The sequence below is a fragment of the Trachypithecus francoisi genome, unplaced genomic scaffold (assembly GCF_009764315.1).
Source record: "Trachypithecus francoisi isolate TF-2019V2 unplaced genomic scaffold, Tfra_2.0 Lachesis_group7, whole genome shotgun sequence".
NCBI classification, from domain to species: Eukaryota; Metazoa; Chordata; class Mammalia; order Primates; family Cercopithecidae; genus Trachypithecus; species Trachypithecus francoisi.
The window spans coordinates 78,288,252-78,315,866 of record NW_022681472.1 but is presented as its reverse complement, the minus strand read 5'-3'; the positions used below and the strand labels follow the sequence as shown (position 1 = coordinate 78,315,866).

At 40.0% G+C, this 27,615-nt stretch overlaps 1 protein-coding gene across 2 annotated transcripts in view; it reads left to right on the top strand.

Moving 5' to 3' along the window:
- The window catches only part of ATAD2 (ATPase family AAA domain containing 2), a 104,263-nt gene that overhangs the window by 24,613 nt on the left and 52,035 nt on the right, over positions 1-27,615 (top strand). For both annotated transcript variants that reach the window (XM_033202398.1, XM_033202397.1), the window contains 7 exons: positions 12,561-12,709; positions 19,958-20,007; positions 20,804-20,969; positions 21,627-21,729; positions 21,977-22,064; positions 22,897-23,067; positions 23,545-23,662. In XM_033202398.1, coding sequence (XP_033058289.1) covers positions 20,944-20,969; positions 21,627-21,729; positions 21,977-22,064; positions 22,897-23,067; positions 23,545-23,662 — 506 coding nt within the window. In that variant the 5' untranslated portion in view covers positions 12,561-12,709; positions 19,958-20,007; positions 20,804-20,943. The remainder of the gene's footprint in view (positions 1-12,560; positions 12,710-19,957; positions 20,008-20,803; positions 20,970-21,626; positions 21,730-21,976; positions 22,065-22,896; positions 23,068-23,544; positions 23,663-27,615) is intronic.

Here is a 27,615-nt window from a genome sequence, read left to right as displayed (position 1 = left end):
ATTTCACCTTTGCAATGATGCTTACCATAAGCACCATATTTAAAATGACAAACCACTCACCTGACATGCGTCTTTATTCTGCTTTATATTCTCCTAGCACTTATTACCTTTCAACATAATCTATACTTTTGTATTTTTAAGTATTTTTCTTTCGGAATCAGAATGTAACTGCACAGGGACTTGGATTTTGACTTTTTGTTTGGCAATATTAACCCAGCACCTAGAACAGAACCTAGCAGGAAGTAAGTGTATATTAAATATTTGTTGTTGATTGTGCTTACTCTAAAGAGACGGAAGTCTAGCAGAGGAGACCTAACAGCAATATACAGAGACTTTTTGCCATAAATCCCATATTTGTTGTATATGGTGGTTGAGCAATTAGAATGCACTCTGCTGGATGTTGTAGGGTAGAAAGGATTCCCTCCAACCCCCACCACAGTTCCCAGGAGGCATTATACCTTTTTGAGACAAAGTACTCCTTCCTTTTATACATCAAGGTGTCTGTGTACACCAAATTATAATCTCAGTGTTACTTAGCATGGGATTGGATTAAAATAAATCAGTGGTCTTTAGGGGTAATACATTCATACTGACAAGCCCATCAGTACCAAAAATGAAACATGTCTCTGTAATTGGAATATTTTCTGATTTGGGGACTTTACATTCAATACATTTGGTTGGATTTCACCTTGCTGTTTTACATCAACCATGCATTTCAGAGACTTCATTCCCTGATCACCCTGATTATATTTGGATATTTCTTAGTTTCCTCAGCCATATATTTATTGACAGAGCATTTCTTAGACTAGGTTACTTTTATGGGTGGTTACATTTATTCATATTAATTCATTAACTTGAATTTTTCCTAATCTCAGGCTGACTTTTCTTTTCAAAACTTCTCCTTTCATTACCTCTGATCAGGCTGACATTATTTTCAAGTTCTGAAGTTACCTATAGTCACCTATTTATTAACTACATTCTGTTTTTACATTTTGAGTATAATCTCATTCAGCTGGGCTTATGGATTTGTGTTTTTGTTTTTTCCTGACTTGTATAGGTTCCCTGAATATTGTGGTGGTGGTGTTCTAAGTTTGTTTTTTGTTGTTTTTTTTTAACTTTTATTTTCATCCTACCAGCTTTATGACTTTGGATATCTTTTCTGTAGTTTCTTTTTCTTCCAGAATCAGATTAGCCATTGTCTATTTCTGTACTTTCTTTGTTTTCTAAGGTCTAAGGTTTTTTGGTTTCTGTAAATTTAGGGTGGTTTCTCATGTTGAAGAGTCACTGAAGGATAGATAGTAGGGTGTTTTTTGTTAATAGATGATGATCATACTTTACTTTTGGTTTTTTTTTTCTTTTGAGACTGTGTTTTGCTTTTGTCGCCCAGGCTGGAATGCAATGGCGCAATCTCGGCTCACTGCAACCTCTGCCTCGTGGATTCAGGCAATTCTCCTGCCTCAGCCTCCAGAGTAGCTGTAAGCACCTCCCAATTACAGGCGCCTGCCGCCACACACAGCTAATTTTTGTATTTTTAATAGAGACAGGGTTTCGCCATGTTGGCCAGGCTGGTGTCAAACTCCTGACCTCAGGTGATCCACCTGCCTCGGCTTCCCAAAGTGCTGGGATTACAGGCATGAGCCCCTGCACCCGGCCTACTTTTGGGTTGTTTACCTACATTTTTATTTTTCCATGTGTTAGGTAAAATAAAACATTCTTCAGTATGTAGAAGGTACTGTTTTAAACATTGTATGTTTATTTGAAAGTCTGGAAAGATACTCAAAACAACATGAATATATGTAACATACAGGAGATTTTGAAAACGTAAAGCATAACACAATACAGAAAAATGAAAAGTATACAGCTTAATGAAGTATCACAAGGCATAGATAGTGAGCTTTTGGGTGTGGCAGTGAGTGGTGCTCCCTGGAGTTGGGTGACATGTCAGTTCTGTATTGAGTCATAAGCAAGACAGGGCCCTTGATTTTAGGTTTAGAAGTTACAGCTTTGTTTGGGAGACAGTGAAGAGCCAGAAGAGGGTTCTGATGAGACAGTGTTTAGGATGGATTATAGTTAACAAATCTAGAGTTAAGGAAGACCAGTTAAAAGATCATAATGTTAGGCTGGGCGTGGTGGGTCATACCTGTAATCCTAGCACTTTGTTTGGGAGGCCAAGGTGGGCAGATCACCTGAGATCAGGAGTTCAAGACCAGCCTGGCCAACATGGTGAAATCCTGTCTCTACTAAAAATACAAAAATTAGCCGGGCATGGCGTTGCACACCTGTAATCCAAGCTACGTGGGAGGATGAGGCAGGAGAATTGCTTGAACCCTGGAGGCGGAGGTTACAGTGAGCCGAGGTTGCACCATTGCCCTCCAGCCTGGCCTAGAGAGTGAGACTCTGTCTTTAAAAAAAAAGGATTATAATGATAATAGCTACCACTTATATAGCAGTTGCTATGTGCCAGGCATAGTACTTGATAGACACATATATTTCTCCTGTTTATAAACTATTGTTATCCTCATTACAAGATTCTTAGTATCTAGTATCCATATACTAAGTATTCTAGATTACTAGATTCTTAGTAAATAGAGATTAGATACTAAGGATACTTAGTATATTGATATCCTTAGTATATGGATACTAAGACACCTTATGTAACTTGCACAAGATTACACATCTCTAAGTGATGTGCCAAGAATCAAATCCTAGGCACTCTATCTCTAGAGTTTGGGTTCTTAATTAATGCATTGTTACCACATATACCAAAATAGAGAAAACTAGAGTTTAAATGAAGGTGATATTAGTAGGAATGGAGAAAAATGTCAAGAAATACAGCGCAGGATCTCTGAGAGTTGAACACAGGGAGGGAAGACAGTGTTGTTTCCAGCTAAAGAAGTGAGCAGTAGAGCAGTAGACCATTGGGAGGTTTTTTTCTGTTTGTTTTGTTTGTTTGTTTGTTTTTTGGTGATGGAGTCTAGCTGTGTTGCCCAGGCTGGACTGCAGTAATACAATCTCGGCTCACTGCAAGCTCCGTCTCCCAGGTTCATGCCATTCTCCCACCTCAGCCTCCCGAGTAGCTGGGACTACAGACGCCTGCCACCATGCTTGGCTAATTTTTTGTATTTTTAGTAGAGACTGAGTTTTCACCATGTTAGCCAGGATGGTCTCAATCTCCTGACCTCATGATCTGCCTGCCTCGGCGTCCCAAAGTGCTGGGATTACAGGCATGAGCCACTGCGCCCAGCCGACCATTGGGAGTTTTATGCCAGAATTGCTAAGAGGTTGGAACTGGTTATCTTTGAGGATGAACAGAAAACAGCAAAGCACAGGCCGGGCGTGGTGTAATCCCAGCTATTGTGGTGGCGGGCACCTGTAATCCCAGCTGTTTGGGAGGCTGAGGCAGGAGAATGGCATGAACCCGGGAGGCAGAGCTTGCAGTGAGCTGAGATCGTTCCACTGCACTTCAGCCTGGGCAACAGGACGAGACTCCGTCTCAACAAAAAAGAAAACAGCAAAGCACAAAAAGAATTAAGGAGGTCTGAAGCAGTGCCTATATTTTAAAGGTGAGAAGTTGAATCATGGAACCAAGAGTATTATGTAAACCAAGGGATCGAAGCATTTTTAAAAAGTAGAGGCCAGGCACAGTGGCTCACATTTCTAATCCCAGCACTTTGGGAGGCCAAGGTGGGAGGATCACCTGAAGCCAGAAGTTCGAGACCAGCCTGAGCAACATAGTGAGACCCCTCCCCCACCTCTAAAATAAAAAATAAAAATTGACTGAGCACAGTGGCTCAAACCTGTAATCCCAGCAGTTTAGGAGGCCGAGGCAGGTGGATAACTTGAACCCAGGAGTTCAAGACCACCCTGGGTAATGTGGCGAAACCCTGTCTCTACAAAAACTAGCTGGGTGTGGTTGCGCCTGCCTGTAGTCCCAGCTACTCAGGAGGTTGAGGGAGAGAATCGCTTGAACCCAGGAGGCAGAGGTTGCAGTGAGCTGAGATCGTGCCGTTGCACTCACTGCACCCCAGCCTGGGCGACAGAGCAAGACTCATCTCAAAATAATAAAATACATAATCATTAGCCAGGCGTGGTGGCATATGCCTGTAGCCCCAGCTGCTACTGAGGAGGCGGAGGCAGGAGGATCTCTTGAGCTCAGGAAGTTGAGGCTGCGGTGAGCCATGATTGTGCCACTGTACTCCAACCTGGGTGACGAAGCAAGAGTGTATCTCTGAAAATAAATAAAGAAGTGATCAGTTCTGTAGAAGTCAGTGAGGTCGAGAAGAGGCTATTGGATTTAGCTATTGGGAGATAGTTGTGAATGTACTAAAGAGCTGTAGAGGCAGAAACTAAATTGGAGTTTACAGAGTAGATGGTGAGGTGATTTAAACTCATGTTTAAAGACAAAGCTAAGGAAGGGTATCACAACTATAGTGTTATAACATGTATATCATTGGGTATTAGAATAGACTGCTGTTTAAGTTTTCAAGGAGCCCTAAATTTGTGTTGAGTACATCCTATTTAAACCTCATTTGTTGATATTTGAGTTGACTCAGACAACTGACCCCCTGCACCCCCAAACATACTTTTAAAAAAATGAATTTAAAGCTTGAATAAGCTTGGCCTTCTGTGAAAAATAACGTGGAATATTTTTATTTTGCAACTGTGTCTACTTTATGAAAACTTTTTTTTTGTCGTTCTATTGCTGCTTTTTCTCTATGCTAACTTACTGATTCTACAAGGTCGTGAGAGACTTAAAATTTAACAAAATACTAACATTTCCTCTCTTAAAACTTCACTTTTAAAGAACTATCAGTGCTCTCAATATTTAAGTAGATTTTAGCCAAAGAATAGATGAGAATACTACATCTCTAGGTTAAAATTTCAGATTAAGTTTGTCTTCTCTGTTTTTTACTTTTTAGGAATTTTTTTCTGGTAGTACATGTGAAAATGTGAAAAATAGAAAGTGAAAGTCCCCATCTCTGTCATCCAGTGTTAATTACTGTTAACAGTGTTGAACTTACTTCTTGGAGATTAGATAACTTTGATTTAATACCTGTGCTAGTCTTCCTTAGGAAATAAGATATATGCAAGATAATTCATCTAGAGATGTTTATAACATGAGAAAAAATTGCAGGCAACCTAAGTATAATACATTCAGCAATTTGTTAAATAGATTCATGTAATGGCTGAAATACTATTCATTAAATTTTTAGAGTAATATTTAATGACATGAAAAAATGTTGATATTACCAGAAAAAACTTATAAAACATATATAGTATTATCTCAGCTTTTAAATCATGTAAATATGTTTGCACAGGAAAAAAAATGGTTTTTGCACCAAGAGATTAAAAGAGGTTGTCTGTGGATGGCTGAAATTAAGGGTGACATTTTCATTTTTCCAGGTATAATGGGCATGTATTGCTTTTATTTTTATATTGCTTTTGTTAGAACTGTTTTTGAAAGATACATTTAAAATTTTTTTAATGTATACTCTATATAGGGGACTCCCCCAAAACATTTTTTTTCTCCCACATTGTTGAGTGTTTCTTGCTGCCTAGTGCTTATTTGGAGAGAATGACAAGGCATTCACTATGCAAATCAAAGATTCTCTTATATCACTTTTAAGATTGTCTTCCAGGTTTCTTAGGAAATGTTTTTTCCTAGTATTATCCCCGCCCACCCCTTTTCTTGTTTTGTAAGGAAACAAAATCTTTTTTTATCCTCAGGAATGTGGTAGCATTTATTTTCTTTTTTAATGTACCAAAATATACATAACATAAAATTGACCATTTTAACCATTTTTTTTCTTTTTTTTTTTATTATACTTTAAGTTCTAGGGTACATGTGCATGACGTTTATATCATGTATAACTCCCCAATGCAATCCCTCCCTCCTCCCCCCTCCCCATGATAGGCCCCAGTGTGTGATGTTCCCCTTCCCGAGTCCAAGTGATCTCATTGTTCAGTTCCCACCTATGAGTGAGAACATGCGGTGTTTGGTTTTCTCTTCTTGTGATAGTTTGCTAAGAATGATGGATTCCAGCTGCATCCATGTCCCTACAAAGGACGCAAACTCACCCTTTTTTATGGCTGCATATTATTCCATGGTGTATATGTGCCACATTTTCTTCATCCAGTCTGTCACAGATGGACATTTGGGTTGATTCCAAGTCTTTGCTATTGTGAATAGTGCCGCAATAAACATACGTGTGCATGTGTCTTTGTAGTAGAGTAATTTATAATCCTTTGGGTATATACCCAGTAGTGGGATGGCTGGGTCATATGGTACATCTAGTTCTAGATCCTTGAGGAATCGCCATACTGTTTTCCATAATGCATTTTAACCATTTTTAAGCATATAGTTCGTTAAGTACATTCACATTGTTCTGCAACCGTCAGCACCATCCAGCTCCAGAACTTTTTCATCTTCCAGAACTGAAACTCTGTACTCCCAGTTCCTGTCTCCTTCTAGTCCCTGATAACCACTATTCTTTCTGTCTCTGAATGTGACTGTTCTGTGAATCTCATATTCCTAGACTAATCATATTTGTCTTTTTTGACGGAGTCTCGCTCTGTCACCCAGGCTGGAGTGCAGTGGTGCTATCTCTGCTCACTGCAACCTCCGCCTCTCGGGTTCATGCCATTCTCCTGCCTCAGCCTCCCGCGTAGCTGGGACCACAGGCGCCCGCCACCTCGCCCGGCTAATTTTTTGTGTTTTTAGTAGAGATGGGGTTTCACTGTGTCAGCAAGGATGGTCTCGATCTCCTGACCTCGTGAACCGCCCACCTTGGTCTCCCAAAGTACTGGGATTACAGGCGTGAGCCACCGCACCCGGCCTTGTCTTTTATGACCTGCTTATTTCACTTAATGTATCTTCAGAGTTCATCCATATTGTAGCATGTGTTAAAATTTCCTTTTTTTTAAAAAAAAGAATGATATTCCATTGTATGGACCACGTTTCGTTGGTCTGTTCATCTGTCAGTGGACACTTGGGCTGCTTCCCATTTTGGGAATTGTAAATAATGCTGCTATGATTAGGAACATGAATGTACAAATATTTGTGCAAGTCCCTGCATTTGCTTCTTTGGCTATATACCCAAAAGTGGAATTGCTGGGTCATATAGAAATTCTGTGTTTAACTTTTTGAGGAATTGCCTTACTATTTTACATTATCACCAGCAACACACAAGGATTGCAGTTTCTCTGCATCCTCACCAGCAATTGTTACTTTCTCCTTTTGTGTGTGTGTGTGTGAATAGCCATCCTAATGTGTGTGAAGTGTTATCTCAATGTGGTTTTGATTTGCGTTTATCTAATGACTAGTGATGTTGAGCATCTTTTCATGTGTTTATTTTTGTTTATCTTTGGAGAAATCTCTAGTCACATCTTTTGCTTATTTTTTGTTTGCTTGTTTTGCAAAGGAGTTCTTTAAATATTCTGGAGACATATATATATATATATGTATGTGTGTGTGTATATATAAAACCCTATATACCTTATCAGTATATGATTTGCAAATTTTTTTCCTATTCTGTAGGTTGCCTTTTCACTCCATTGATAGTGTTCTCTGTGCATAAAGGGTGCTCATTTTGATGAGGTCTAACTTAACATACTTTTATTTTGTTGTCTGTGCTTTTGGTGTCATCTAAGAAATCATTGCCAAATCCAATGCTGTTTTCTCCTAAGAGTTCCTAAATTGGTTTTTAGTTCTTTATTCTCTCATACAGTTTTAAGTTATCATCTCAACTTCCCCCTCTTTTATTTCTTTCAAAGGATGTAATTTCTGTCATCTTTTGATGTTGACATTAAAAAGAATAAGACTATTATGTCAGACTTTACGTGTATCCACTGCATTCTAAAAACCAACTAGTTGATATGTTGTGGAACATTTAAAAATAAGAACATGAACAAACTCTTAGCAGACAAAGTTTACCTTCATTCTTTTTTTCTCTCTTTTAATTTGCATTTTCAGTCGACTTAACCCGCTGCATTTTTTTTTTTTTTTTGAGGCGGAGTCTTGCTCTGTCGCCCGGACTGGAGTGCAGTGGCCGGATCTCAGCTCACTGCAAGCTCCGCCTCCCGGGTTTACGCCATTCTCCTGCCTCAGCCTCCCGAGTAGCTGGGACTACAGGCGCCCGCCATCTCGCCCTAGTTTTTGTATTTTTTTTTTAGTAGAGACGGGGTTTCACCGTGTTAGCCAGGATGGTCTCGATCTCCTGACCTCGTGATCCGCCCGTCTCGGCCTCCCAAAGTGCTGGGATTACAGGCTTGAGCCACCGCGCCCGGCCAGGACATGAAATCAGTTTAAGAAAAATTTCTGAGCCTTAAAGGGCTACTGAGTGCCAAGAAATAAAACATTTGTGGATGGAGTTGTTAGAATTAATGCTCTGTCAATCAAAACAACAAGAACATATTATCTACTTGGATTTGAAATGATAAAACGTAGAAAGTAAGATTTTTAAAATTTTTTTTTTTTTTTTTTTTTTTTTGAGACGGAGTCTCGCTCTGTCGCCCAGGCTGGAGTGCTGTGGCCGGATCTCGGCTCACTGCAAGCTCCGCCTCCGGGTTCACGCCATTCTCCTGCCTCAGCCTCCCGAGCAGCTGGGACTACAGGCGCCCACCACCTCGCCCGGCTAGTTTTTTGTATTTTTTAGTAGAGACGGGGTTTCACCGTGTTAGCCAGGATGGTCTCGATCTCCTGACCTCGTGATCCACCCGACTCGGCCTCCCAAAGTGCTGGGATTACAGGCTTGAGCCACCGCGCCCGGCCGATTTTTAAAATTATTTCACTAATCTCTATCATTCCAATTTTGTGAGCAAGAAAAGTAAGATTTTATTAGCTCTCACATGGTTGAAGTTCCCTTACCCACCCAATTAGTTCATGCATCTGTGGATGTATCGTAGTTATTGCTAAAGACAGTGCTCTCTTGAAAATGCCTGGCATGGGCCTGGCACATGGGTGCTCATTACATACTCTTCTTGCTTTCTTGCCTCTGGGTTGGGGAGGCACTGCACTGCAAAGGTAGCCCCTCCATTCTGAAGACATTGCTAGGAGAGAGTCTGGACTTCTACCTGTGACCAGGGTGAAGGGAAAATTCTTGCCGTGTCAGAGATGGATCGATGACTACGAAAAACCTACCCTGTGATCTTTTTCAGTCTAAGCATTAAAAGCTCCTAAAGCAAAACAAACAAACAAAAAATCAAGACTGTGTTTTTGTGTATCAGTTCCATTGTTTTTATAAATGTAAGTATTGTTCATATAAATAAGTAGACAGTAATGAAAGGAGTTATGCTTAGCAGTGCCACTCAGTTTTTTGTTTGTTTGTTATGCATCAAAAATCACTTGCCAAAAATGATTTGTAATGTTCTTTTAGCTTTCTCCTTTCAATTTTATTGAAAGCAGAGAATTGAAAACCACCTAATAAGGGAAGGTATTTGTTGCCTTTCTTTAGTCATTCAATTTTTTTTTTTTTTTTTTTTTTTTTGAGATGGAGTCTCGCTCTATCACGAGGCTGCAGTGCAGTGGCGTGATCTCAGCTCACTGCAACCTCTGCCTCCCAGGTTCAAGCAATTCTCCTGCCTCAGCCTCCCAAGTAGCTGGTACTACAGGCGCGCGCTGCCACACCCAGCTAATTTTTGTATTTTTTGTACAGATGGGGTTTCACCATGTTAGCCAAAATGGTCTCTCTTGACCTCGTGATCTGCCCGCCTCAACCTCCCAAAGTGCTGGGATTACAGGAATGAGCCACTATGCCCAGCCTACTCATTCAGTTTCTTGACACCTGCACCAGTGTTTTTCTTTGGCTTTGTGAAAGTTGTTAATACCTTGAAGTGTCTACAATAGTGACATTCAGAATGGGTGAGAGATAAAACTTTCTTTTTTTATTTTATTTATTTATTTAGATTTAATTTTATTTATTTTTAAAATTATAAGTTAAATTTAAGTTCTAGGATACATGTGCAGAACGTGCAGTTTTGTTACATAGGTATATATGTGCCATGGTGGTTTGCTGCACCCATCAACCCATCATTTACATTAGGTATTTCACCTAATGCTGTCCCTCCTCATGCCCCCCAGTCCCCAAAAGGCCCCAGTGTGTGGTGTTCCTCTCCCTGTGTCCATGTGTTCTCATTGTTCAACTCACACTTATGAGTGAGAACATGCAGTGTTTGGTTTTCTGTTCCTGTGTTAGTTTGATGAGAATAATGACTTCCAGCTTCATCCATGTCCTGCACAGGGCATGAACTCATCCTTTTTATGGCGGCATAGCATTTCCATGATATATATGTGCCACATTGTCTTTATCCAGTCTATCATTGATGTGCATTTGGGTTGGTTCCAAGTCTTTGTTATTGTGAATAGTGCTGCAGTAAACATGCGAGTGCATGTGTTTTTATAGTAGAATTACTTATAATCCTTTGGGTATATACCCAGTAATGGGATTGCTGGGTCAAATGGTATTTCTGGTTTTGGATCCTTAAGAAATCGCCACACTGTCTTCCACAATGGTTGAACTAATTTATACTCCCACCAACAGTGTAAAAGTGTGCCTATTTCTCCACATCCTCTCCAGTATCTGTTGTTTCCTGACTTAATGATCACTATTCTAACTGGTGTGAGCTGGTATCTCATTGTGGTTTTAGAACTCTCTTTTTTAAAATGGAGAAAGGCAAATGAATGGGATGCCTTGTGCCTTTTCAGACTGATCAGTTTTAAGAAAAAGGACGTGAAAGTTGATAATTTGGAAGTAGATTCCCTTTAAATATTCCTTGGAAATTTTCCTTGGAAAATGGAAAAAAAAGTTGTACATTACACTACACTGATCTAAGATGTAAATATTTGTCTTAAAATTAATACACCACCCAAGGTGTAAGTATTCTTTTTTCAAACGTCCTCAAATATAGGTACACTGATAAAGATGGTGACAAATCATATACATCATTTACTATTTTTGAAGTACCTATCTAATTTTTACACAGATTATTGTGGTGTAAATATCCTTTTTATTGTGAACCAACCAAATATTTTGCTCAAATCAAAAATAAATGCCCAGATAAAACAACATTCAACAATAGAGTAAAGCCAGTCTGGGATGTGATCCAGGGACTCAAATGTTTGGTGTTTTTTTCCGAAAGCACTGCCTGTTTTTCTAAACTGATCAGTTTTCAGAGTAGTAGGGCATAGAATTATAGAGTTGTTAGGAACCTTTGACTTTGACTTCTGTCTTTGATTTGTTTGTGACAGAGTCTTGCTCTGTCACCCAGGCTGGAGTGCAGTGGCACGATCTCTACTTACTGCAACCTCCGTCTCCTGGGTTCAAGCGATTTTCTTGCCTCAGCCTCCCAAGTAGCTGGGACTACATGCACACGCCACCACGCCCAGCTGTTTTTGTATTTTAGTAGAGACTTGGTTTCACAATGTTGGCCATGGCCAGGCTAGTCTCTTATCCTGACCTCAAGTGATCTGCCCACCTCGACCTCCCAAAGTACTGGGATTACAGGCATGAGCAACCGCACCTGGCCCTATGTTTTTTTGTTTGCTTTGTTTGTTGTTTGTATTTTAGATACCTTTGACTTACAATGTGAAAATACTGTATATGATTTCAGAGTGGTGTGTGAGCTTTGCAATACTTTATGACAGAACCTCTAGCTCATAAAGCAGCCCATTAGCCTCTATTTATTGTACTAAAATGAAGTTACATAGAGCAGTATGGTTTTTACAACAGATTAACATACTTAAACAGTTTTGTTTTGTTTTGAGGCAGGGTTGTTGCCCAGGCTGGAGTGCAATGGCTCGATCACAGGTCACTGCAGCCTCCACCTCCCAGGCTCAAATCATCCTCCCACTTCAGTCTACCAAGTAACTGGGACCACAGCTGTGCACCACCATGCCCGGCTTATTTTTTTGCAATTTTAGTAGAGATGGAGTTTTGCTACGTTGCCCATGTTGTTCTGTTACTTGTGAGCTCAAAGCAATCCACCCGCCTAGGTCACCCAAAATGCTGGGATTACAGGCATGAGCCACCGTGCCCAGCCCCTAAACAGTTTTTTAATTCAGCTGTTGCATTATCTGGGTTAAACTGGGCAAAATATATAGTAATAACTCTTTTTCATTGTTCAAGCCAAAATTATAAATCTGATGGACCAGTTATTTTGAGGTTGCTGCTGGTGATTAGGTGGCAGTATTTTGGTGAGTCTGTGTCTTTCTTAGGTCTTTCTAACTTCTATAGCCTTAAAATAAATGAGTACCTACTATAATAAATTATTACAACTTTTTGTCAGTGGTGGAAAACTTTACTGTCAAGACTACTTTTTATAAAGTGGTTATGAACTATAAACCAGTAAATCTTATATTAGCTGCTTCATAGACATTGCTGATACTTGTTTATCATGAAATAGTTATTCTAGATACTAACTTGTAGTTTCTTGGGCAGATGCAAAATCATTCTGCACAAAAAGCAGCTGTTACTAACTTGTAATCAAAGAATACTCTTTGGAGGAATTTAAATTGGGAGTTTTGTAAAGAAAAACTTAGATGGCTTTCTTAATTTTTCTTAAAGGATGGGTCGTCAGTTAAGGAAGTTGGAACCTACCACCGGACACGTGCTTTAAGATCTTTGAGAAAAGATGCGCAGAATTCTTCAGATTCTAGTTTTGAGAAGAATGTGGAAGTAACGGAGCAACTTGCTAATGGCAGGCATTTTACAAGGTAATACAAGATGGTTGAACACTAATTCAAAATAGTTTTAAAGCAGTAATTTAGGATTTGCATTTAATTTTTGAACTGTATTTTTGACTGGTCATCAAGGTTCCAGGGCTATAACATGTAGTTTATTTGAAAATAAATGATCACAAGTGAGTATTACTAAATAGAAAATTAATATGTGACCGGGTGTGGTGGCTCACGCCTGTAATCCCAGCACTTTGGGAGGCCGAGGCGGGCAAATCACCTGAGGTCAGGAGTTCGAGACCAGCCTGACCAACATTGAGAAACCCCATCTCTCCTAAAAATACAAAATTAGCTGGTGGCGCATGCCTGTAATCCCAGCTACTCGAGAGGCTGAGGCAGGAGAATCACTTGAACCCGGGAGGCGGACGTTGCAAGAGCCGATATCATGCCATTGCATTCCAGCCTGGGCAACAAGAGCGAAACTCAGTCTCAAAAAAAAAAAAAAAATTAATACGTGGCCAGGCACAGTGGTTCACACCTCTAATCCCAGCACTTTGGGAGACCAAGACAAGCGGATCACAAAGTCAGGAGTTTGAGACCAGCCAGGCCAATATGGTGAAACCCCATTTCTACTTAAAAAAAATTAACAGCATGGTGGCACGCACCTGAGGTCCCAGCTACTCGGGAGGCTGAGGCAGAAGAATCGCTTGAACCCAGGAGGCAGAGGTTGCAGTGAGCTGAGATCGTGCCACTGTACTTTAGCCTGGGCAACAAAGCGAGACTCCATCTCAAAAAAAAATAAAATTTAGTATGTACACATTCGTACTTTTATTATTCGAATATGATAGCTGTGATATGTATGAGTACAGCTAACAAGGTTGGCTGATGTATAATCAATTCTCACGTATTTGAGTATCTAAAGAGACCTTTTGTGACTATAACTTAGCTCGTGATTTATGGCTCCACTTAATGGTCTATACCAAGCCTTCATTCATAATCGTAGTTCTGTTTCTGATTGCTTGCTATAAAGTTTTTTTTTTTTTTTAATCAATTCTGAGTCATTTATGAATTTCTATGTGTTGGTGTAATTTCTAAAGCAGTCTGTACATACGGTGTTTTGGTTTTGTTTTTAGTCTAATGAGGTGGCATGAAATCCATTTTAAACTCAAGAAATCAATTTTAATGGATCAGGTAGTTTGGCTAAATTCATGGAACTGGAATATCTTTGGTTCAGGGCAAAAAGCCCCAGTTAGAGCAAAATTTGTTTGATGAAATAATTGTTTTGGCTGGGCACCATGGCTCACGCCTGTAATCCTAGCACTTTGGGAGGCCAAGGCAGAAGGATCACTTCAGTTGGGGAGTTTGATACCAGCCTGGGCAACATAACGAGACCCTATCTCTACAAAAAATAAAACAGTTATCTGGGCATGGTGGCACACACCTATAGTCCCAGCTACTATGGAGGCTGAGGCAGGAGGATCACTTGAGCTGGGGAGTTCAAGGCTGCAGTGAGCTATAATCACACCACTGAGAGTGAGACCCTGTTTCCAAAAACAAAGAATCGTTCTTAGATTACTTCTTATAAATAATTTGTAATGACTTAGAAGACTGAAATCCTCCTGCTCTTAAATGGAATTTTGATTTTTTTTTGTTTGTTTGTTTTGAGACAGAGTCTCGCTCTGTTGCCCATGTTGGAATGCAGTGGCATGATCTCAGCTTACTGCAACCTCCGCCTCCCAGGTTCAAGCGATCCTCCTGCCTCAGCCCACCTAGTAACTGGGATTACAGGCACACACCACCATGCCCAGCTAATTTTTGTATTTTTAGTAGAGATGGGGTTTCGCCATGTTGGCCAGGCTGGTCTCGAACTCCTGACCTCAGGTGATCCACCCACCTCAGCCTCCCAAAGTGCTGGGATTACAGGCGTGAGCCACCATGCCGGCCTGGAATTTTGATTCTTTTATTTTGTATGCCATATTTTCTAGATAAGCGAGGTTATGCCCTTTTGAGTTTTTGATTTTTTTCTCAGCTATTTCATCATTCTTTTAATACATATTTTTAAATTTACATCTTATTTCATCCATTGTTTAGGGAGTGTTTTATACTGTATTTTATGAAATCAGCAGTTAAAGGCATATGACAATGTTTATGGGACACTAAAAAAGAAAAAACACAGTTGCCATCAATATAGACGCATTCCAATTTCAGAGATGTTAAAATGGGGGAAATGTACAACGATGAAGTACAATATAAACTAGCCCGATATTTCTGAAATTTGAAATCTTAAGGTTTATTCTTCTGGGGTAAGGTAGTGGTCCATTAACTGCCTCTGAGAACTTAAAATTGTTTTTCACGATCTGAAGAAAAAAATAAACATTTTAGGCCCCCTAAATTGTTACCTTATAGAGAATTGCCATAAAATTTGATGCCATACATTTGTGTTTACAGTTGAATTGGCATCAAGTAGTACTACTTTAGTTATCTTAGATTAATGAGATAAGAACAGAATCAGACTTGAATACATAAATGATGCATCTGCTTCTGTATAAAAGGCAATGTGATGTGATAGCATGACATACTATTTAAATAAATGTTTGGCACACTTCCAATAAAGAGAAGTGGATGAGTTGCCTCATCATGGTACCAGCAGTATATAGCAACTATGATACACAACATGCCAAACTCAAGAGAAACTGATAGCAGTCAATACCACATTCATACACCAAATGGTTATTTCATTTTAGCAAAACCCCTTATTACGTTGATTTTTTTATGGTTTTATAGTTTTATTTGTATAAAACTTATAGATGAACTTCTATTTAGTTTGGTTTACATAGTCATACAAAAAAATTAATGTTGGAAGTCCTGTTTTTACCTTTGAAAGGATCTGTACATTATTCAAGTTTATAAAACATTGTGCTTGGCTTTATGTTAGGAAGGTTTTAAGGGAGTATAATAAAATAAATGCTTTCGATCTGGATTTAAAGAGGAATGACTTGGTATTTTTAATTAGATTACTTCTAAAATATAGAATTTCTATCTTTTTTATTAATTATTTTTTTCTTTGTGAGACTATTACCTTGCTCTGTCACCCAGGCTGGAGTGTAGTGGCATGATCATGGCTCACTGTAGCCTCAACCCCCCAGGCTCAAGTGAACCAGTGGTCCTCCCACTTCAGCCTCCCAAGTAGCTGGGACTACAAGTTTGCACCACCACACCTGGCTCTTTTTTTTTGGAGACAGTCTCACTCTTTTTGCCCAGGCTAGAGTGCAGTGGCACAATCTTGGCTCACTGCAACCTCAGCCCCCTGGCTTCAAGTGATTCTCCTGCCTCAGCCTCTGAGTAGCTGAGATTACAGGCATGCCCTACCATACCCAGCTAATTTTTGTATTTTTAGGAGAGATAGGATTTCACCATGTTGGCCAGGCTGGTTTAGAACTCCTGACCTCAAGTGATCTGCCTGCCTTGGCCTCCCAAAGTGCTGGGATTACATGCGTGAGCCACCACACCCTGCCTCATTTTTAAATTTTTTGTAGAGATGGAGTCTCACCATGTTACCCAGGCTTGTCTTGAACTTTTTTGGACTCAAGCAATCCACCCTGCCTCAGCCTCCCAAAGTGCTGGGATTACAGGCACTAGCCACTGTGCCTGGCCATATTAATTTCTTAATAACAGCTTTATTGAGATATAATTTATATACCATACAATTCACAATTCTAAAGTGTACAATTCCATGGTGTGTGTGTGTATTTTTTTTTGAGATGGAGTCTTGGCTCACTGCAACCTCTACCTCCCAGGTTTAAGCAATTTTCCTAACTCAGCCTCCTGAGTAGCTGGGATTACAGTCATGTGCCACCATGCCCAGCTTTTTTTTTTTTTAGACAGAGTTTTGCTCTTGTCGCCCAGGCTGGAGTGCAATGGCATGATCTCGGCTCACTGCAACCTCCGCCTCCCGGGTCCAAGCGATTCTCCTGCCCCAGCCAACCAAGTAGCTGGGACGTGCCACCACGTCCACGGTACAGATTTCCTGTACAAAAATCCTCTCCCTACATTCAGGTCGTTATTACAAATAGTGATGATTATTTTGCATAATGGTAACATCAGTATCTGTTTGCATAAGGCTTATTTAAAAGAGCCTACAGTATTTTTGAGTCCTTTTTCATATACTTTCCCTGTTTCTTTTTCACTGTTGTCAGCATGCCTGACTATAGAAATCTCTTTATTTCCTTCCTTTTCATTCTTTTTTTTTAACTCTTTGTTTTCAGTCTACTTGAGGCTCAAAGACCAGAGGATCAAGATTCTTAGAGAAAGACAGAAGGATATGAGTAACTGTGTCATGAGGGCAGAATCTACATACGCACTTGATCCTGGGGCTCAACTAGGGTACAGTGATTATGTATAGTCTTCACAGAGGGTACACAAAACCTCTGAAGTGATGTTTAAACTTATGTATACCGTAGCTTTCATCAGATTTGCAGAGGTTGACAAAGTCCAGCTGCATAGTTTTGTAAATAGTTTCCTTGGAACACTGCCATGCCCATTCATTTTGTGTGTGGCTCCTTTCACCCTGTAATGTTAGGTAGCTGTGACAGAGGAGACTGTATGGCTCACAAGCTTAAAATATTTACTGCGTAGCAATTGAAGGAGAAGTTTACCAACCCTTGGAAGGTTGCTTTCCTCCTGCAGGCAAAAAGAAGGCAGTGGGGTGGGTGGTTCAGAAAAATAGTGCTTTAGTCATTCTATTTCTAGCGTCTGAAAGGGGCCTGATTTATAAAATGTATAGACCTACATGGTATAAAGGGAGGAGCTCCTTTATGAGAAAAGTCTGTGAGCCTTTGAAGAAACTAAGCCTTTACCTACTCAAAAGTTTGTTTGTTTGTTTGTTTGTTTTTTGAGATGGAACCCGTGCTCTGTCGCCCAGGCTGGAATGTAGTGGTGCAATCTTGGCTCACTGCAGCCACTGCCTCCCAGGTTCAAGTGATTCTCCTGCCTCAGCCTCTTGAGTAGGTGGGACTACAGGTACCTGGCTGACCCTTTTTTTTTTTTTTAAAGTAGCAATGGGGTTTCACCGTGTTGGCCAGGCTGGTCTTGAACTCCTGATCTCAAGTGATCCACCCACCTCAGCCTCCCAAAGTGCTGGGATAACAGGCATGAGCCAATGTGCCCAGTCAGAAGTTTTTATTTTCTTCTTAATTCTTACCTGTCTTCCAAGACAGATGAGGAATCAATGAAGACTTACTTTGTTAACGAGAATATATAAGTTAACTCATCTGGGAAAGATGGTTTTATTTTACTTTAAGTTGTAATATTTGAAATTCCACATATAAACCAGCTCACTTGCAAATAGCTTGATACATAGGTCGATTAACAGGTGCAGCCTAAATATGGAAAATTGAGTCACTAAAAACAAATTAATGGCACACACTGTTTTGCTTAGTTTTTTTTGTTTTTTCTTTTTTTGTGTGTGGTGGGGTCTCACTATGTCGCCCAGGCTGGAGCGCAGTGGCACAATCTCAGCTCACTGCAAGCTCTGCCTCACAGGTTCACGCCATTCTCCTGCCTCAGCCTTCCCAGTAGCTGGGACTACGGGCGCCCAGCACCACGCCCGGCTAATTTTTTTGTATTTTTAGTAGAGACGCGGTTTCACCTTGTTGGCCAGGATGGTCTCGATCTGCTGACCTTATGATCCGCCCATCTCGGCCTCCCAAAGTGCTGGGATTACAGGCATGAGCCACCGTGCCTGGCCCCCTCATCTTTTTTCTAAAACTCTACTAAGCAGCCGGGTGCGGTGGCTCAGGCCTGTTATCCCAGCACTTTGGGAGGCCGAGGCGGGTGCATCACGAGGTCAAGAGATCGAGACCATCCTCGCTAACACGGTGAAACCCCATCTCTACTAAAAATACAGAAAAAAATTAGCCGGGCATGGTGGCGGGCGCCTGTAGTCCCAGCTACTCAGGGAGGCTGAGGCAGAAGAATGGCGTGAACCCGGGAGGCGGAGCTTGCAGTGAGCCGAGATCACGCCACTGCACTCCAGCCTGGATGACAGAGCGAGACTCTGTCTCAAAAAAAAAGATGAAGGGGATATTTTTTATAGGGCTTGGAAGATGTTTCCAGTTCACAGATTGTGTTTGCCAGTTTGTAGATGGAATAGATCATTTACAAATGGGACTATTTCTACATGTGAGTGAAAATCATGCATATAAAGATTGTAGCCAACACGTGTTTTTAAAAGACAATTAACATATCACTAAGAGGCATTAGTTGTGTTTATAGTAATAAATTTCTCAAGGATATGGGACCACTATACCCTTGTGTCATAAAACAGGTCTTGATTTTGCTCGGTTTAGTTCAATGTTTAGTTCAGCTCTACTTAAATACTTAAGGATTTCATTTCATATTTCAACATACTTTTTATATATTCTGTTTAGCTAAGAGTTATTACATATATCATTGAACTTCAAATCAGAGTTCTTAGGCTTTGTTTAACTGTATTTAACCATAACTTATATAAGCATACAGATTGTCAAGCTTTTTTTTTTGAAACAGTCTCGTTCCATCGCCCAGACCAGAGTGCAATGGCGCGATCTCGGCTCACTGCAACCTCCACCTCCTAGGTTCAAGCCATTCTCCTGCCTCAGCCTCCTGAGTAGCTGGGATTACAGGCACCAGCCACCACGCCCAGCGAATTTTTGTATTTTTAGTACAGACAGGTTTTCACCATGTTGGTTAGGCTGATCTGGAGCTCCTGACCTCAAGTGATTCACCCACCTCAGCCTCCTAAAGTGCTGGGATTACAGGCATAAACTACCATGCCTGGCCTGTTTTTTTCAGTATATTTTAAGTTTTTAGGTGTCTTAGTATTTGTTCTCCAGGCTGATTTAACTTTTTGTCTTGTTTGTAGTATTATGGAATATAAGAAATACAGTTATGTCAGTTATAGCCAGGTGTGGTGGCTCATGCCTATAATCCTAGCACTTTGGGAGGCTAGGGTGGGAGAATTGCTTGAGGCAAGGAGTTCAAGACCAACCTGGACAAAAAAGCAAGACCTCCCTATCTCTACAAAAAATGTTAAAAGTTAGCTGGGTGTAGTGAGGCATGCCTGTAGTTCTACCTACTGGGGAGGCTGAGGTGGGAGGATTGCTTGAGCCCAGCAGTTTGGGGCTGTAGTAAGTCATGATTGTGCCACTGCACTCCTGTTGGACAATGGAGTGAGATCCCATCTAAATAAATAAATAAAAATAAAGTTATGTCAATTGTTTTGAATTAATCTCATTTTTTAAAATACAGGCAGTTGGCCAGACAGCAGGCTGATAAAAAAAAAGAAGAGCGCAGAGAAGGTAAGTACTGTTAAAGGCATTTCAGATCTTAAAATGTGTAATTAATATTCTGTTTACCAGTTTCTTGAGGTACATACAATAAATGTTACATGTTTAAAGTGTATAATTTGTTAGGTTTTAACATAAGTGTATGCCATGAAGCCATCACCACAATAAGATAGTGAAGGTAATTATTACCCCCAAAAACTTCCCCAGGCCCTTTTATAATTCCTCCTGGCTCTTCTAGCTTCTTTCCTCAGTCTTTGACACTACCCCCCACCAGATTCCTGAGCAAGTAATTTCATTGGAACATAGCTGTGACCATTCATTTTAGAATCTGTTCTCCGTTATTATAGCTTAGTTTATATTATCTAGAGTTTTACATAAATGGAATCATACAGTATTCTTTGTCTGGCTTCTTGCACTGATTGTAATTACTTTGAGAATCCGTGTGGTCGCTTTTTTGTTGCTGAGTAGTATTCCATTATATGGATATACCACAATTTATCTCTTCACCTTTTGAAGGACTTGGGTTGTTTCTGGTTTGGGGCTATCACAAAGCTGTTTTGAACATTCATGTACGAGTCTTTGTAATACATATCTTTCCTCTTCTCCTGGGAGTAGATAGGCTCGATCTTATGGTAGGTGAGTGTTTTAACTTTATTTTTGTCTTCTAATGTTTTTAAGAAAGCTAAGTTTAAGATACTGTAATTTTGTTACATGAAAGTATAGCTTTTCAATTGTTCATTTCAGAATTGTTTTATAAATACTATTACTTCAAATGTTTCTATTTATTTTTATGTATGCATTTGTGAAGACAAAGTGATTCCAGTTACTCGGTCATTGAGGACTAGAAACATCGTTCAAAGTACAGAACACTTACATGAAGATAATGGTGATGTTGAAGTGCGTCGAAGTTGTAGGATTAGAAGTCGTTATAGTGGTGTAAACCAGTCCATGCTGTTTGACAAACTTATAACTAAGTAAGTAAAAATTCCTTAGATCAAGATGATTTATCTGTCAGAGACTTTTTGTTCGGGAAGAATCATGGATTTCAACCAGCTCAAACATTTAATGCATTCTACTACGTAAAGCATAGAGGAGAATGATTATTTGTGGCTTTTTGTTTGTTTGTTTGTTTGTTTTTGAGACGGAGTCTAGCTCTGTCGCCCAGGCTGGAGTGCAGTGGCATGATCTCGGCTCACTGCAAGCTCTGCCTCCCGGGTTCAAGCCATTCTCCTGCCTCAGCCTTCCGAGTAGCTGGGACTACAGGCACCCACCACTACGCCTGCTATTTTTTTTTGTATTTTTAGTAGAGACAGGGTTTCACTGTGTTTGCCAGTATGGTCTCGATCTCCTGACCTCCTGATCCACCCGCCTTGGCCTCCCAAAGTGTTGGGATTACAGGCGTGAGCCACCGCATCCAGCCCAAGAATGATTATTTGAGGTCTTTTTGACAATTCTATATATGTCTATTCTTGGAAAGAAATTTAAAAATATTTTTATACAAGTAAATCAATGCTTTTTATAAAAATATTTAAAACCTTAGTGCCAAAAGATTGCAGTGGAAGAAAATAAAGGTTTTTAAATTCTGCTACTCTTTTACAATTTTCACTTATATTTGTATCTTTTTTTTAAAGCACTGCTGAAGCTGTACTTCAAAAAATGGATGACATGAAGAAGATGCGTAGACAGCGAATGAGAGAACTTGAAGACTTGGGAGTGTTTAATGAAACAGAAGAAGTAAATATATTCTTCCATTAAGGGAATGATTTAATAATATCCAGTTAAATTTTTTTTATAGTACCTAATCCATTTTTGCTTAAACATCACTTTTTCCAGCATTTATTTGATCAGTCAACAGTTACTGCTAGAAATTTAAGAGTTTATGGCTGTAAATACCTTCATTTTGAACAAGATTGGAGGATCCAACTTAATTTTTTTAATAAATAGATTCCAAATGTTAATGGCTTTTATTTAAACATTTTAGAGCAATCTTAATATGTACACAAGAGGAAAACAGAAAGATATTCAAAGAACTGATGAAGAAACAACTGATAATCAAGAAGGCAGTGTGGGTTAGTCTCTTCTCTTATTCTGTCTTCTGGGATTGAATTTAAGAACTTTTTATTTAGTAGAAAATAGCCTTTTTATTTAGAAAGTGTGACATTTATGGTAGTTTGTGAGAGATCAGAGGATTGGTAACTTAAAAGTGGGGACGGGGAGAGCTTAAAAGAATAGTATATTTTGTTTGGGAAAGTAACTGAAATCAGCAATCTAAAGCAAATAATATTGGTTTGCTTGTGTAATACATCTGCTATGGACAACACGCTGTATATCTCTTTTTTAGTTTAAAGGTGATGAAAATTATGTTTTGCTATTCCATTTAGAACTTATTACCATAGTCTGTTAGAACTTATCTTGAGTGAAAATCAGTTTTCTGAAATGCATTTTAAATGTTTGGTGAGCTTGTTTTACCATAATCATAAGTAGATTGAGTTATGCAGCATGTAACTCTATGACAGCCAGATGGGCTGGGTGAAATGTCAAACTTAAGTTTAGAAAGCAAAAGCTTAATGAGGAAATTCGAAAACTTGTCAAAAAGTTATATTAACTTGGACGCTTAAGTTTAGTCACCTATATTAATGAAATTCATAGAAAGACTATAACTTTTAGTTTGGTACTTGCTTAACAGTAGTCTTCAAACTTCTTTCTCTGCTTCATTTTTTCCTTCCTCTCATTTTTCTACAGTTTTTTAATGTTGGAAAAGAATTATAAGTTCTTCCCATGAACAATCTAGGAGTAGATAAGCTTTAAAAGGGTGGATCTTTCTCTCCCAACTCACCTATGTTAAAAATTGTTAACATTTTGCTGAGTGTCTTTCTGGAAGTAAGTATCTCTTAATCGTAGAATCATCTGAAGAGGGTGAAGACCAGGAACATGAAGATGATGGTGAAGATGAAGATGATGAAGATGATGATGATGAAGATGATGAAGATGAAGAAGATGGAGAAGATAATCAGAAACGATATTATCTTAGACAGAGAAAAGCTACTGTTTACTACCAGGCTCCACTGGAAAGTAAGTGCTATACATACTCCTTCCAGGAGATGTGATTATATTAGCTTTATATTTGCTGTTTCTCCTCTGTTATTCTTGTCTTTTTGGTATTTTTCATATTTTCATTTTGTTGAATACTCATTACTGTTGTCTTTACCTATCCTAAGTTTGTAACAAATAATTTCTCTGAAGAAAGTTAAATGTTAAGCCTTGACAAAAGCAAATAATTGGGCTGTTTTTGAATTTTATATCTGTCTTTATTTTAAATTGCACAGCTTTCCACCTTTTGATTTATGTTAATACTATACCACAGTACTTGTGAGCGTGAACATGCAAGGCTGATAATCACCTGTTACACATCTCTGCAGTCACAATGGTTGTTTATGGCCAGTGTGTGTTTTTGGTTGGTTGGTGTCTGTGCTATACATGTTATCAGCTGCAACCCTCTGGACATAAATGACTTAAAATATGAACAGCAAAATATTTTCTTTTTTTTAGAACCTCGTCACCAGAGAAAGCCCAACATATTTTATAGTGGCCCAGCTTCTCCTGCAAGACCAAGATACCGATTATCTTCTGCAGGACCAAGAAGTCCTTACTGTAAACGAATGAACAGGTTTGGTTCTGAAATAGTGATTGATTTATGACAACATAATTGTGGTTATGTTAGGGCTGGACTCTAGACTTTCAGGATTGGGTGTATTAGGATAAAATTCTAGAATTGTGTATTTGGGAGAGCTTAGTTTCTATGCCTTTAGTAGTCTAATCCCCAGTACCACTGACTAGTTTTTGCTTTTGCTTCCATTAATAGGAAGTGTTAGTAACTATGTTAGTAAGGTAGTTTATTCCATTTTTCAACACTTTAATAATAGAGCAACCATAGACTCAGGGTTTACTATAGTCCTGTCTCTGTGTTAAGCATTTTACATAGATTGTTTCATTTAATCTTCATATTAAGTTAGAATATAGGTTTAGTCTTTTCTTTGCATACTATCACAGATGCATTTTCCTACCATATCAGATGTTGTAAGCTACGTGGCCTCTAGACCTTTCATGACTCTGGTTATCTTTTTCTGGATCTATTTTATAATTTGTTCCTCTTCTGTTGTAGGAAACATTTATTTTCTTTGACTGTTCAATATTTGTGGATTTCTTTTCCTTCTACATCCCAACAGTTGTTGCTTGTTGGTCAAATTTAAGTCCAAAGAGATAAATCTTCTATTTTTATTTTACTTATTTATTTTGGGGGAGGTGGGGCAGGTTGGAATCTTGCTCTGTTCGCCGGGCCGGAGTGCAGTGGCGCGATCTCGGCTTACTGCAACCTCTGCCTCCTGGGTTCAAGCGATTTTCCTGCCTTGGCCTCCCAAGTGGCTGGGACTACAGGTACCCGCCACTACGCCCAGCTAATTTTTGTGTTTTTAGGAGAGATGCGGTTTCACCATGTTGGCCAGGCTGGTCTCAAACTCTTGACCTCAAGTGATCCACCCGCCTCAGCTTCCCAAAGTGCTGGGATTACAGGTGTGAGCCACCACACCAGGTCAAAGAGATAATTCTTTTTTTTTTTTTTTTTTTTTGAGGCGGAGTCTCGCTCTGTTGCCCGGACTGGAGTGCAGTGGCCGGATCTCAGCTCACTGCAAGCTCCGCCTCCCGGGTTTACGCCATTCTCCTGCCTCAGCCTCCCGAGTAGCTGGGACTACAGGCGCCCGCCACCTCGCCCGGCTAGTTTTTGTATTTTTAGTAGAGACGGGGTTTCACCGTGTTAGCCAGGATGGTCTCGATCTCCTGACCTCGTGATCCGCCCGTCTCGGCCTCCCAAAGTGCTGGGATTACAGGCTTGAGCCACCGCGCCCGGCCGAGATAATTCTTGATACTTCCTCATCAATACATTGGAATAATCATGGTAATAGTAGCATGTTGGTAGTTCATCAGTGAGAGAGAAGACTAAGAAACCAGAAAAAAAATTTTATTTGTATGGGAAATGGTACTTTTTTCCCTTAATATTATAATTTTCTCAGAAGTAAGACTGAAGCCTTAGGATATTTCAGTTATTTGAACAGTTCTTGGAAGTTTTCTCCTAGAGACAGACCTTCTGATCATGTTTTGGTCATGGAAGGCAACACCTTTATAAGTGCTGAAGGGTGATTTCTTTTAGGAAAATTAAATGCTCTTTGTGTCCCTAGGTCTTTTCATTTCATTGTAATTCATTGTAAGAATCACAGGTATACATCTAGATTTCTTATTTCATCATCCTATTTCACATGACCAGGGTCCAAAAGACTGGAGGATCAGGAAGACAAACTCAGTCTCTCAGGGCTTCTGAAGATTAATTGCACTTGAAAGGAGACTGCACGTCAGTATTCTCACAGGCCCCTTAGAATGTAAAGACCTCTATTTTGGTGGTGAACTGTAATGATCTTCAGAAAAGGAAAGGAAGGTTTAGTGTTCCCTAGAATCCCCACCACCACCAGGCACAGGACCAAGGCACTGTTATGGTTACCTAACTCAAGGGGTGGATCTCTGTTTGATCCAGCAGTACTAAGTGTGGCGGCTACTTTGGAATTTTATTTCTTCTTTTATTTTTTTAAGAGGAAATCCCGCTCTCTTGCCTGGGCTGGAGTGCAGTGATGCGATCTTGGCTCACTGCAACCTCTGCCTCCTAGGTTCAAGCAATTCTCCTGCCTCAGCCTCCGGAGTAGCTGGGACTACAGGCGCCTGCCACCACGCCCGGCTAATTTTTTTGTATTTTTAGTAGAGACAGGGTTTCACCATGTTGGCCAGACTGGTCTCAAATTCCTGACCTCAGGTGATCCACCCGCCTGGGCCTCCCAAGTGCTGGGATTGCAGGCGTGAGCTACCGCGTCTGGCTTCTTCTCCCATCTTTAATGAACGTATGTTTCTGGAAGTAACATACTTGTTGGTTGACTAACTCTACAGTTACCACCATTGGTATGTGGGTTTTTTTTGTTGTTGTTTTTATCCCTTTGATGTTCATGAGTTTCCATATTTGGTTCACAGTGTCTACTCTTCCCCTGTGGAAAAAGCCTCACAGCATTGAGTAGCTCCTTGTTACAGATTTTTTTTTTCTCCCCTAATTATTTGGGTGTTTTTTTTTTTTTTTCCGACTTTTTTGTTTTTTTGAGACGGAGTCTCGCCTGTTTCCAGGCTGGAGTGCAGTGGCGCAATCTCGGCTCACTGCAACTGCTGTCTCCTGTTTTCTTTTTTTTTTTTTTGAGACAGAGTCTCGCTCTGCCCCCAGGCTGGAGTGCAGTGGCCCGATCTCAGCTCACTGCAAGCTCCGCCTCCCAGGTTCACGCCGTTCTCCTGCCTCAGCCTCCCGAGTGGCTGGGACTACAGGCGCCTGCCACCTCACCCGGCTAGTTTTTTGTATTTTTTAGTAGAGACGGGGTTTCACCGTGTTCGCCAGGATGATCTCGATCTCCTGACCTCGTGATCCGCCCTTCTCGGCCTCCCAAAGTGCTGGGATTACAGGCTTGAGCCACCGCGCCCGGCCTATCGCCTGTTTTCAAGTGATTATCCTGCCGCAGCCTCCCGAGTAGCTGGGATTACAGGCCTGTGCCATCACGCCTGGCTAATTATTTTTAAAGGTAATGTTACCTTTGAATAAGGTAACGTAATAGCACAATTGCATCACTAGTATTTCAGTATATTCTTCATCTTTTGTCGAAGAATTAGAACTGGCAAGAAGTTGAAGTTCTTGGTTAGATTCAAAGTGCTGGTCCAGTGTCTGTGGGTGTAGTAAAATGGAGATTGGGGGATGAGCACATGTGGGCCGATATGTGTGTTTAAAACGTTTTTTATTTTTTATTTATTTTATTTTTGGTTTTTGTTTTTCAGATTTAGGACACATTTTCCTATGAAAATAGATTATACTGACTTGTCTCAGCCCCTTTTCCTTTTTTTTTTTTTTTTTTTAATTTTTTATTTCCGTGGGTTTTTGGGGAACAGGTGGTATTTGCTTACATGAGTAAGTTCTTCAGTAGTGATTTGTGAGATTTTGGTGTACCCATCACCGAAGCAGTATACATTGAATCCAATTTGTTGTCTTTTATCCCTCACTCCCTTCCCACTCTTTCCCCGTGAGTCCCCACAGTTCATTGTGTCATTCTTATGCCTTTGCATCTTCATAGCTTAGCTCCCACTTATTAGTGAGAACACATGGAACATATGTTCGATTTTCCATTCCTGAGTTACTTCACTTAGAGTAATAGTCTCCAATCCCATCCTAGTAGCTGCGAATGCCATTAATTCATTCCTTTTTATGGCTGAGTAGTATTCTATTGTGTATATATACCACAACTTCTTTATCCACTTGTTGATTGATGGGGATTTGGGTTGGTTCCACATTTTTGCAATTGTGAGTTGTACGCTATAAACATGCGTGTGGAAGTATCTTTTTCGAATAATGACTTCTTTTCCTCTGGGTAGGTACCCAGTAGTGGGATTGCTGGATCAAATGGTAGTTCTACTTTTAATTCTTTAAGGAATCTCCACACTGTTTTCCATAGTGGTTGTACTAGTTTACTTTCCTACCAGCAGTGTAGAAGTGGT